This window comes from Diabrotica virgifera, chromosome 10 (genome assembly GCF_917563875.1).
Source record: "Diabrotica virgifera virgifera chromosome 10, PGI_DIABVI_V3a".
In the NCBI taxonomy this organism is placed as follows: domain Eukaryota; kingdom Metazoa; phylum Arthropoda; class Insecta; order Coleoptera; family Chrysomelidae; genus Diabrotica; species Diabrotica virgifera.
This window is the reverse complement of record NC_065452.1, coordinates 11,471,674-11,485,759: the sequence shown is the minus strand read 5'-3', so window position 1 is coordinate 11,485,759 and position 14,086 is coordinate 11,471,674. Positions and strand designations below refer to the sequence as shown.

At 32.6% G+C, this 14,086-nt stretch overlaps 1 protein-coding gene across 1 annotated transcript in view; it reads left to right on the top strand.

Moving 5' to 3' along the window:
- The window catches only part of LOC114332052 (uncharacterized), a 149,292-nt gene that overhangs the window by 121,229 nt on the left and 13,977 nt on the right, over positions 1-14,086 (top strand). Inside the window, exon 12 of the mRNA XM_050641406.1 lies at positions 11,967-12,116. Within this exon, the coding sequence (XP_050497363.1) occupies positions 11,967-12,116 (150 nt within the window). The remainder of the gene's footprint in view (positions 1-11,966; positions 12,117-14,086) is intronic.

Below are 14,086 nucleotides of genomic sequence, written 5' to 3'. Positions count from 1 at the left end.
CCTTTTTTTAAACACTTTAAAAAAGTTAAAATTAATTTTCTCTGAAAAGTGCTCCGTTTTTGGGTTATTTCACATTGAAATATTCGATTTGGAATTTGACGACGAAGAATCTACTTTTCATTAGCTACAACTCTGCTTCTACTGGGTCTACAGACCTCATGCATACAAGATTTTTTTCATTTTTTTATAAGCTATATTTTTGCTAAGAATATTTTTTTCGGTAAAATGCTTACTTTTTGAGTTATCTCCGAAAAACCGTCCAAAAACATGTTTTTTTTTTGTTAAAAATGAACATATTCAATCGCAAATAACTCGAAAAGTATTGAATTAGCGAAAAAAACTCTATAGAACAAAAGTTGTTTAGAATTAGTCATTTTTTACAATTCCGGTCTTATTTTTAATGTATATTTTTCACCTTCGAGAGGGGGTATTCCCCTCCATTTTTGTAAAATGGAGAGGATGTAGAATTGTAAACTTTTTCTTATATAATAATAGACAATTTCAACTATCTATTCCCAAATTTTCATCCTTCCTTTATTTTTTTTGGGGTCAGATTGTTCCTTGATCGGGCTACCAGTATAGGTTTGCCACAATCTGAATATCCTTGTAGTCAATACCTGTCTTCCGCAGAATATCTATTAATTGTTCATGAATGACATTGTAAAACGATTTTCTAAAATCCACAAAGCACAAATACATATCCTTATCAACGTCTCTACAACCGACAACGCTGTATAAGCACCTGGATAGCGAAAACTGCCTCTCTAGTTCCAAGTGCTTTCCAAAAGCCAAACTGCGATCTGTCAATATTTGACTCACATTTATCATAATATATTCTTCTATGAATAATATTGGTGAACGCTTTGGTGATTTGATTGATCAAGCTTATAATTCGGTAGTCGTCACAGAGCTGGGCATTTGGTTTCTTCGGAATTGTAATAAATGTCGACTGCAGCCAGTTCTCCGGGATTTTACCACTATTATACAGGGTGTCCAGAAACTCTACCGACAAACGAAGACAGGAGATTTCTCAGATAATTTTCAGACGATTTAACCCAAATCACCTAGTCCGAAAATGCTTCCTAAGGGAGCTAGAGCTATTTGAAGATGGCGTCTGGTAATTAGTTTTTCTTAAATATCTCCAGAACGCTTCCATTTAGAAAAACGAAAATCGGTACGCGTATTTATCTTTCAGAGATAAATCAATTCCATGCATTGCGAATTTCTAGTACCGATCATAGGCGTCCGTTTTGTGTAGGGCAACGGTTATTTTATTCCATAACTTTTTTCTCTTTTACTTTTAATCATTTTTGACCCTGGATTATTAGATTGTGAGGTATTCTAGCACTAGAAGGTACTCTTGATCCAGTAGAACACACCTTTTCCTAGAAAAATTGATTTGAAAATTTTTCGTCTCTTGAATTTGAAAAAAAAAATCAAAAAAAAACTATTTAGAAAAATGAAAATTAGTACGTTTATTTGTACTCCAGAGATAAATCGATTTCATTAATTGCGAATTTCTAGTACCGGTCATATGCGTCCGTTTTGGATAGGTCAACGGTTATCATAACTTTTTTCTCTTTAACTTTTAAGCATTTTTGACACTAGATTATTAAATTATGAGGTATTTTAGTACTAAAAGTTACTTTTGCTTTAAGTTGGTAAAATAGGCCGTTCCTTTTTGAAATTTTTTTCAATTTTTTTCAAATTCAAGCAACGAAAAATTTTCAAATCGATTTTTTTAGGAAACGGTGTGTTCTACCGACTTAAAGCAAGAGTACCTTTTAATACTAGAATACCTCACGATTTAATAATCCAGAGTCAAAAATGCTCAAAAAATAAACAGGAAAAAGTTATTGGATAAAATAACCGTTGTTCTACCCAAAACGGACGCCTGTGACCGGTACTAGAAATTCGCAATGGATGAAATCGATTAACCTCTGAAAGATAATTATGCGTACCAATTTTCGTTTTTCTAACTAGAAGCGTTCTGGGGGTATTTAAAAAAACGAATTACAAGACGCCATTTTCAAAGAGCTCTAGCTCCCTTAGGAAGCATTTTCGTACTAGGAGAATTTGGTTCAATTGTCTTAAAATTATCTGAGGAATCTCCTGTCTTCGTTTGTCGGTAGAGTTTTTAAACACCCTGTATAAATATGTTTTAAAAAGTATAACCAGATTATCAAAGAATAGTTTGTCTGATTTACATACTAGGATCTTTAATATTTCGCAGGGTACATTGTCCAAACCTGCTGCCTTATTGTTTTTTAGTGCTGCAATGGCATCTTATATCTCCGATTTAAGGATAGAAGGTCCTGTTTCTCCTTCTCCATATATGTGATCATCAGTCCTGTCCGATGCAAATAATTTTTTGTGTAGGATTTCCATGTTTCTAAGATCCCTGATGACCAGAGCCGGATTTAAGGCAGTGGGGGCCCCTGGGCAGAATTAGTATGGGGCCCTACCTCCTACCAATAAATAAATTGTTGTTATAACTATGGTATATAGCCAAATGCAGGATTTTCCCTTTTAGAAATTAAAAAAATGCTGATCTACTTTTATAAATATATCTTTAAATAATAAGAAATACAAGAGAGAAAAAAAATAAAATTTTAAAAATAAACATAGTAATATGCAGAGGCAGGCAAATATGCAATAGTGCATATGCATTTGCATATTTTTGTAATTTCTTTTGAATTTTGCATATACTGGTATATTTAAAAATAAAGTGCATATAATCGGTCTTAAAAGCAAATTTATTTGTTTATTCATGGTTCAAATACCTTCGTTCCTGATATTTCTGTGTGGATCAAGACATCCAGAATTAGTCATTGATAGGGGAACATTATTATGCTCAGCATGCAGTAAGTAAATACAAAGTAAACCTTAATATTTTAAATTGCATAAAAATAATCAGAAAACCAAAAAATATACATTTTTAATTTAAAATGCTTTAAATATCCCCCGATCTAAAAATTATTTAGTTTACCGTAGGAATTTTTTTGCAGATTCCATGCGAAAAAAAAATACAAATAGTCCAGCATTGCAAAACTGCTTTACAGACCGGTAAAAAAAAGAATTTAGAATCGGGAGAGAAAAAGTAAGATTCGATATCTAGGTGCTTAAAATCAACTAATCGGAAATCAAGTGAGCAAGAGACATTTAACCATGATTTGTTCGAAGCATTGTTAAACTAAAATATATCTTTGTCCAAATTATCAAACGAAAATTTGCGAATGTTTCTTGGAAAATACTGCAAATGGAATATTCCAAGTGAATGAAGCTTAAGAAGAAACGAGGCCGATTCTGTAGGTATATTCTGCGGTACTGAGTAAAATACACTTAGATATAGGAGACAATTATTATTATGTATGTGTGGATGAAACAATTGATTCTTCTGGACGTTACATCGCACATTTATTAATCGGATCTCTTAAAAATGAGCAAGCTTGTAAATCGCATTTAATTGCATCCAAGCAGTTGAATAAAATCAACACACTAGGCAACAGTTTTAAGGGTTTTGCAAGACAGTTTAGCTTTTCTTCCTTTAGCTGTTCCCAACGAAATTTTTTTCTTTTTCTTTCAGATGCTGCACCTTACATGGTTAAAGTAGGAAACAATTTGAAAAATTTTTATCCACGTTTAGTACGGGTCTACTAAAAACTTGCCTAGCACATGGTTTAAATAGGGTCGCAGAAGAAATTAGAAATAAATTTCCTCTTGTTAATAATCTTATTTCAAATATGAACAAATTATTTCTTAAAGCACCTATAAGATATCAATTGTATATTTGTAAAGAACATTTGCCGAATTTTCCTCTTCCACCAAAACCTATTGTTACTAGATGAGAACTTAATTAGTGGCTGCAATGTTTCATGCAGAAATTTTTGCTGAATTGAAGCCAGTAGACTCTTCCGAACCACTTATACTTTTCAAAGAATATGGTGAAAAATAAAATTGTACCACAGCAACTTTCATACTTAAAATATTATGTACAGGGTTATTCACTATATTTTGACCCCCCTGTCAAACTGCTTCATTTACAGAATTAGAAAAAAATGTTAAATACAAAAGTTATTCGATTTTAATATTATGATTTTCTGACATATATATCATACTAGTGACATATATATCATACTAGTGACATACTAGTGATATTGCTTGTATTCAAGAAACTAGGTGGAAAGGACAAAGGGCGAAAGAACTAGGTGAAGGATACAAATTGTGGTATGTAGGGAGTAGTAACACTAGAAATGGAGTTGGTATAATTGCTGATAGTGAAATGAAAGGTAACGTAGTAGAAGTTGTAAGAACGAGTGATAGAATGATGTCAGTGAAATTTGTAATTGATAAAGAGGTATTGAATGTTGTTTGTGTGTATGCTCCCCAAACAGGTCTGGGTGAGAATGAAAGAAGAGCTTTCTATGATCAATTAGGAGACGTACTGAGTGATATTCCAGCAGAGGAGAAAGTTATAATAGGAGGTGATTTCAATGCACATGTGGGCCAAACCAAGACAGGATATGAAACAATACATGGGGGATTAGGCTTTGGAACTAGAAATGAAGCTGGAGATGACATGCTTGAATTAGCAACAGCATTGGATATGGCGATTGTTAACACATTCTTTAAAAAGAGAGAAACTCAACTTATTACCTACAAAAGTGGACAACATCAATCCCAAATAGACTACTTCATGATAAGAAAAGAAGACATACGTGAATGCAAGGACTGCAAGGTAATAGTGAGTGAGACAGTAAGCCAACAACATAAGCTGCTTGTTCTGGACATCGAAGTAAAAAGCGAAACTAAACAAAAATATCGTAGAGGACCACAAAAAATCAAATGGTGGCTGCTGAAAGGTGAGAAAGAAGGTCTATTCAGGAGAAGAATAGTAGAAAAAATATGTTGGAACATGAAAGGAAGCCCTAATACAATTTGGAGAAAAATGGCCAGTAGTATTAGAGAGACTGCTATTGAAATACTTGGGAAAACGTCAGGAAAAAAGTTTGAGGATAAAGAGACTTGGTGGTGGTCAAACGAAGTACAAGGAAAAATAAAAGAGAAGAGAAAATTATATAAAAAGTGGCAAGAAACCAGATCCGACACAGATCTTCAAAACTATATGGTGGCGAAAAAGGAAGCGAAAGTAGCAGTAGCAAAAGCCAAAGCAGAAGCGTATTCAAACCTATATGATCAACTTGATACCAGGGAAGGCGAAACGAAGATATATAAAATAGCCAAACAGAGAGCAAGGAAAGCAAAAGATTTTAATCAGATTAGATGTATCCGAGATGAAAATAATAAAATACTAGTTCACGAAAGGGAAGTCAAAAAGAGATGGAGAAAGTACTTTGACAGCTTATTAAATGAAGAATTTGACAGACAGCCTGTAGAGTCAACGGAGACAGTAGCAGCAATGGTCACCAAAATAACCAACGAGGAAGTGGCTCAAGCGCTTCAAAAAATAAAGAAAGGAAAAGCGGTAGGACCAGATGATATTCCTGGGGAAGTATGGAGAGCATTGGGAGAGACAGGAACAAGGTGGCTAGCAGGTCTATTTAATAGAATTATGGAAGTCGGACAAATGCCAGACGAATGGAGAAGCAGTATACTCGTACCTGTTTACAAAAACAAGGGAGATATACAACAATGTACAAACTACAGGGCTATAAAACTGCTTAACCACACCATGAAAATATGGGAAAGAGTAGTTGACAGACGGATACGTGAAGAGACCGAAATATCCGAGAATCAATTTGGCTTTATGCAGGGTAGATCAACAACAGATGCAATTTTCATTATAAGGCAGTTGATGGAAAAATACAGGAGTAAAGAAACAAACGCTCATATGGTATTCATTGATCTTGAGAAAGCATATGATAGAGTTCCTCGAGAGATTCTGTGGTGGGCACTCAATAAGAAAGGAGTCCCTGGTGAATATGTAAAGATTGTGAGGGATATGTATGAGGGAGTAACGACTAGTGTTAGGACAGGTGTGGGAGAGACTGATAAATTTCATGTGAAAGTAGGATTGCACCAAGGCTCTGTGCTTAGTCCGTATTTATTCTCATTAGTTTTGGACCAGATAACAGCGAAACTACAGGGTAACATTCCATGGTGCTTAATGTATGCTGATGATGTCGTGTTAGTAGGAAATAGTGAAAGAGACTTAGAACAAAAACTGGAACAGTGGAGACAAGCTCTGGAGGAAAAAGGTTTAAAACTTAGTAGGACAAAAACAGAGTATTTGGAATGTTCATTTAAAGATGGAGCTACTACAAATAAAATGGTATCTTTGGATGGTGAAATGATTGTGAAAAGCAATAGTTTTAAGTACCTAGGATCGGTATTACAGAGTAATGGAGAAATAGATGGAGATGCATGCAGTAGAATTAGGGCTGGATGGATGAAGTGGAAAGAAGCGAGTGGTGTGTTGTGTGACAGAAAAATTCCAATGAAGCTGAAGGGAAAATTCTATAAAACAGCCATAAGACCGGCTATGATGTACGGAACTGAATGTTGGGCAGTGAAAAAGAAAGAGGAACAACGAATGCATGTGGCGGAAATGAGAATGCTTAGATGGATGAGTGGAGTGAGAAAGAAGGATAAAATTAGAAATGAGTATATTAGGGGAAGTCTAGGTGTGGCACCAATTGATGCCAAAATGAGAGAGCATAGGTTAAGATGGTTCGGTCATGTTCAACGTCGAGACGTTAATCACCCAATACGAAGAATAGCTGAAGTGCAGATTCCTGGAAGGAGTAGGAGAGGAAGACCAAAGAAGACCTGGGGGGAGGCGATAAGGCAGGACATGTTGGTAAAGGGGATTAACATTGATATGACCCAAGACAGAATTGTGTGGAGAAATGCAATTAGGGAAGCCGACCCCGCATAGGGATAAGGCAAAGAGAATGATGATGATATCATACTAGTGACGTCATCCACCTGAGCGTGATGACGTAATAGACTATTTTTTTAAATAAGAATAGAGATCGTGTGCTAGCTCATTTGAAAGGTTATTCAATTCTCTATTCAATAATATAAACATTAAGATAATTATTTATACAGGGTGTCCAAAAAAATTTTTTTAAATTAAATTAATTGACAAAAAGAAGAATGTATGTAATTTATTTAATTCAAAATACATTCTACTGCTGTCAGAAAACAGAAATTAATGTTTATTGAACAAATAAACATTACTTTTAACTTAAATTCAATGTTCAAGCTGCCACCCATCTGCCTCTTAGCAGTTTAAACATTGAATTTAAGCAAAAAGCAATGTTTATTTGTGCAATAAACTTTTATTTCTGTTTTCTAACAGCAGTAGAAGATATTTTGAAATAAATAAATTACATACATTCTTCTTTTTGTGTCAATTAATTTAATTTAAAAAAATTTGGACACCCTGTATAAATAATTATCTTAATGTTTATATTACTGAATATATATATATATATATATATATATATATATATATATATATATATATATATATATATATATATATATATATATAAATAAGCAAAATCATTGGCTAATACTCGTAAAGTGAATGCGAATTTAGTTGGAAATATATAAAATGATGAAAGGTCATCATTTGCGACTGCGGGTCTTCTAACAACCTGACCAAAATTGGTAACCTTGCTCCTGTAGTAATCCTTTTACAAGTTAACAAACAACTTTTTTAACTTGCTACACTATACTGACGAAGCCCAAATAGGCCGAAACACCGGTGTATATAGTTGCACAGAAATGTATGGAATGATGACCTTTCATCATTTTATATATTTCCAACTAAATTCGCATTCACTTTACGAGTATTAGCCAATGATTTTGCTTATTTATTTTTATATTTGTACTCGATTATCCAACATCATTTTATTTAATAATGTTATGGCTTTTCATTTCCTCAGGTAGCTTTACCTCCTTGGCAATGTTAGTTGTAGCCTTGCGACTGCGGGTCTTCTAACAACCTGACCAAAATTGGTAACCTTGCTCCTGTAGTAATCCTTTTACAAGTTAACAAACAACTTTTTTAACTTGCTACACTATACTGACGAAGCCCAAATAGGCCGAAACACCGGTGTATATAGTTGCACAGAAATGTATGGAATGATGACCTTTCATCATTTTATATATTTCCAACTAAATTCGCATTCACTTTACGAGTATTAGCCAATGATTTTACTTATTTATTTTTATATTTGTACTCGATTATCCAACATCATTTTATATATATATATATATATATATATATATATATATATATATATATATATATATATATATACAGAACTGGATTCGAAATCCGATGTATTTATCGACCGTGCAAGTATATTCTATAACACTATAAAACAGTGTTGAAATTATCGGGAATTGCGGTCTGTGGCTTAGATTGAAACTACATTTAATTCTGTTGAATTCGATATTTCGATGAGTATTTATTAATTTTTCATCTTCATCAGGAACAAACTACAAAATTAACTAACAGTTAGGTACAAACATAATATTACAATGATATAACTTACGAATTGTTGTAGGTATGTTATATAAAGCAATTTAACTTAAAGCTATGCATGTCGTTTCACGAGAACGTCGAGGGCGCCACTGAGTCAGGTATCTTTTCTCACATGTGTTAAGGGTCAAAAGTTCCAATATCGAGCCCTCTGTTTAATATTCTGCTATTTTTCGAATTTTAAAACATTGCAGTAAATTTCGCTTAATCTACTTGTGTCTGATTTGTAATTAATTGAACGTTTATTACTGTTTATGTGGTACATCTCGAGAAACAATCTTTTCTTATAATTGCTTTCTGAATCTAAGATCTTGATATCTGACAAATTAAATTGGTGTCCTGTTGTTATGGAATGGTGTGCTGCTGCACAAGTATTTCTGTGTGTTTTACAATCACTTTTGTGCTGCGTTATTCTTTGTTTCAACCATTGCGATGTTTGTCCTATATACTGCCCATCACATTCGAGACAAGAAAGTTGATAGATGATATGACTCTGATTTAGAAGCGGTGTCTGGTCTTTAAGCTTCGAGAATAAGCTATAGTTGGATATGCTATTGTATTTCGCTATTTTGATTTTAGGAATTCCGTTCAGCAGCTTGATTATATTGTTGGTTAAGCCATTTATGAAGGGCAACTTTTTGTAAATCACGGGATCTGATGGTCTGTTGTCACGTTGCCCGTCGTATAAGTCTGAGTTATATATCAGTTGCTTAAGAATTTTACTTGGATAGCCGTTGTTCAAGAATATGTTATAGAGTGTTTTTAAATTCTTTTGAGTGAACAGGTCATTGCTGATGTGTAAAATTCTGTTTTTCATTGCCACAACAGTGTTGTGTTTTTGGCTTTTCGAGTGCTGAGAGAAATAATTTATATATCTTTCAGAGTCAGTTGGTTTCTGATACCAATCCAAAATTATCTTGTTCTCTGTTGTTCTTATCACCTTAGTGTCTAAAAAGGGCACACTTTTTTCTTTCTCCTCCTCAACGGTAAATTGTACGTGTTTGTGAAATCCATTGAAGAGGTCCAGTGTAGTTTGAATAGAGTCCTCGGGGATCGCACTTATCACATCATCCACATATTTGTATATAAACGGTAACTTGAACGGTAGTCGTGGAATTACTATATTAAATAGATGATCTAAAACTATGGTGGCTAGAATGGGGCTGATAGGAGAGCCCATGGGAGTGCCAATGTTCCTCTTCGCCCTATCATCAGCTCAATCAACTCCACTACATACAACATCTCGAAATACTTGGCAAACATTCTAACTGCCACTTTTGAATATCAAACTAATTATAATGTGAAAGATACATTTACGTTTGTAGAACTAATTAAGAATGTTACAATTCCTCAAACCTATGTGCTTATATCCTTAGATGCGGTATCGCTTTTCACGAATATTCCTCTCAACTTGATTATTGAAATTTTAGAGCAAAATTGGCACTTAATAGAACCCAACACCACACTAAGTAAGAATAACTTCTTCAAACTAATCGATTTTATTTTTTCTAATGTTTACTTTTCTTTCGGTGGAACTTTTTACTCACAAATCTTTGGTACATGGTTCGCAGACTGAAGCGTTATAAACCAACTGACCCATCAAGTAGATTTTATAAAAATTATAACTATTACAAACGGTAATTTTATTAAGTACTATCTATACATTAGTTGGTAATTTAGAAAGGCTACATCCCCTCCATTTTACAGAAATGGAGGGGTATACCCCCTTCTCGGGGGTGAAAAATATACATTCAAAATAAGTCCGGAATTGGATAAAATGACGAATTCTAAGCAACTTTCGTTCTATATAGTTTTTTCACTAAGTTAATACTTCTCGAGTTATTTGTGAGTGAAAATTTTCATTTTTAACAGAGAAAAACATGTTTTTGGACGGTTTTTCGCAAATAAATCAAAAAGTAGATAAGTACCTATGTTGTCAGAAAAATATTCTTAACAAAAATATAGCTTATAAAAAAGTGAAAAAAATTGTGTAAGAATGAAGTCTATAGAACCAGTAGAAGCAGAGTTGTAGCAAATGAAAAGTAAGTTCTTCTTCGTCAAATTTCAAATCAAATATTTCAACATGAAATAATCAAAAAACGGAGCACTTTTCGGGGAAAACTCATTACAACTTTATTTAAGTGTTAAAAAAAGGTTTCTTTTGGTTTTTAAAAAAACTTCGAACATTAAAAGTAAGTGACTTATGCTCAAAATATTGTTGGTCCCTTTTATTTTTTGGTAAAAATAATCGCGAACGTCGCGAAAATCTAATTAGCATCCAAATAAAATTAATCGTTACCGCTTCACAGGTTACTTTCCTTATGTATTGTTTATATGATCTATAAGCTTCATTGGTTCAAAGTGCTCCATTTTGAAAAAAAAAATGGTTTTAAAATAAAAAAAAAATTAGTTTTGAAAAAATGTCCAATTTTTGTTCAAAATAACTTAAAAATTATTAGTGATACCAAAAATCTCAAAGAGTAATAGAATTATTATTTTGCTTTACTGAAAATTTGGATTTCCTGTTAGACAAAAATTGGTTATGCTATGGCTGTTCAAAATTTGCATAAACTCGTGATTAGTGACTCGTTAAAGCAATTTTAACGACAGCCTTTTCAAAAATAAGCACTTTGAACCGATGACACTTACAGATCATATAAAGAATACATAAGCAAAGTAACTTGTGAAGCGGTAACGATTAATTTTATTTGGGATGCTAATTAGGGGGTGATTTTCGCGATCCTTTTACCAAAAAATAAACAGGAAGAAAAATATTTTGAGCGTAACTCACTTACTTTTAATGTTAGAAGTTTTTTAAAAACCAAAAATAAACCTTTTTTAAAACATTTTAAAAAAGTTGTAATGAGTTTTCCCCGAATAGTGCTCCGTTCTTTTGGTTATTTCACGTTGAAATATTCGATTTGGAATTTGACGAAAAATAACCTACTTTTGGTTAGCTACAACTCTGCTTCTGCTGGGTCTACGGACTTCATGCATACACCATTTTTTTCACTTTTTTATAAGCTATATTTTTGCTAAGAACATTGTTTTCGATAAAATACTTACTTTTTGAGTTATTTGCGAAAAACCGTCCAAAAACATGTTTTTCTTTGTTAAAAATGAACATATTCACTCGCAAATAACTCGAAAAGTATTGACTTTAAGTGAAAAAACTCTATAGAACAAAAGTTGCTTAGAATTAGTCATTTTATCCAATTCCGGACTTATTTTGAATGTATATTTTTCACCCCCGAGAAGGGGTATACCCCTCCGTTTCTGTAAAATGGAGGGGATGTAGAATTGTAAACTTTTTCTTATATAATAATAGACAATTTCAACTACCTATTTCCAAATTTTCATCCTTCCTTTATTTTTTTTGAGGTTTTCGTAAAGTTTTGTGTTCATTGATCGGGCTATGAGAGTTACCTTTTAATACTTTTTTTTTCAGATTTACAGCCCTGATCGCTCAACTCAAGTAGGAAGTATCATTTATCAGTGGGACCAGGTTCAAGTCTCTTATAACATTCTATTAAAAATGATGGGTCATATTACTGAAACAAAGCACAAAGCCCTTTTATTGGGATGTGCGTTTTTGTTGGTAAGTACTTTAGTCTTTATATAAGTATCATACATGTCATTAGTCCAGAGAAATAAGGTTTTTGTCGGGACACTTGAGCAACCAGGTTGCAAATGGATTTTTTGGGTACTATATACCTAATATATTATAAATACAAAAATGTCCGTCACAGTTCGGACGAGAAACTTAGTTATTAACAAATAAGGGTCAAAAATCGCAGTTTTTTCGTTTAAATTGCTACAGGTACAAATAGGGTAATTATATATATTATTTAGAGTATTCGTATTTTAGCAGATCAGCCAAGGTTTAAAATGGCACTTTTTGAATTTTGGTCCAATCATTTTTTACTTCGGAAATTGTAATATAAGACAAAAATTTCAAAAATAAAAAATGTGCTATAACTTTTGCAAAAATGGCCTTAAAACTTTCATATTGCACGAAAAGTTGAGTCAAACATTCCATATAATGCACAAAAAATTTTAAGACGATTCGTCAATTAGTTTAAATTTTATTCAATTTGTTTATCGCAAAGAGCTTTTTTTCGCAATGTTATTGCTCAGAAAATAATAATGAAATAACAATTCTGTGTAAACCACATGCAAGAAAAATAGGTATATTTTCAAAGTGTTGAAAAAAATCATTAAAAAGTTGTTTTTATCACTCCGAAAAAAGTTTAGCAAAATAGAGTCATTTTTGGCTTATAAATAAATTGAATAGCTTTGTTAATATTGTCTATAGAGTAAATCTACTTTAGGATTTCAAAAGCTGGTATTTTTACACGAATTTTTAGAAAAAACTTTTTGCCTAGGTTAATTAGGCTCAAAGTTAGCCACTTTTATTATTTAATTCGAAGTTACTTCATATACATCAAATTCTCCTGTTACAGTGTTAGTTACCATACTACTCCGAAACGGCTTGACCGATTTTTATGAAATTTTACACGTATATCCTATAGGACGGAGAAGAGGTTTTAACCTATTTTTGTACCCATAAGCAATAATATACAGCGTGTCTACTTAAGTTGGAAACATATGGGAAACTTTTTTGTTATTCATTTTACGAAAAAAAGTTATTCTTTATAAAAAGTTCTGCATGCTCTTAAACCTAAGATTCAATCACCAGATATCAAATTTTGTCAATATTATACGAGGTATGTCAAAAAATATAAACTTCGTTCAAGAGTAAAGTACCTTTATTTCTCTCAATATCGAAAATTCTTATTATGAAAAGTTGTTTGGAAATAAAAACTAAGATCAAATATGGAATTACATGCTTCTAATTGGAAAAAAATATTTTCCAAATTTTTCTCAAATTTATTGATACCAACTTCGTTTTTATTTATTACACATACGATAACTCTTTTATTATTACTTTTACGAAAAAAAGGTATTCTTTATAAAAAGCTTTGTATGTCCTAAGACCGAAGATGCAACCATCAGATATCACATTTTATTAATTTTATACGAGGTATGTCAAAAAATATGAATTTCACTCAGGAGTAAAGTACCTTTATTTTTCACAATATTGAAAAGCGTTATTAAAAAAGTTGTTTAGAATTAAAAACTATGTTTCAATATGCAATTACATCCTTCTAATTGAAATATTGTGAAATATAAAGGTACAGTGGAACCTCGATAACTCGGATTAATCGGGACCGCGGCCGATCCGGGTTATCGAAAATCCGGGTTAGCCGGAGAATATAGTAAAAATTAATAAATAACCTCCATTACAATTACAAAAACATGAAACACATATGCACAGTACACATCTAAATTACGTATAGTTGTATAGAGTGTAGAGTTTTGTTCATTTCTTGGTAAAAAACTCAGTCATACTGTAGAGATGTACCGACACCATAATATGGTAGGTCTGGATCCTGCGTACAAAAAAAAATTGATAAATAGCAAGCTGAAAATTTGTTATTAGCTTAAGGGTGTCTAGTCGGACAAACATTAATATATGGGAACACTGGAACAGGGGAAGTTTTAACT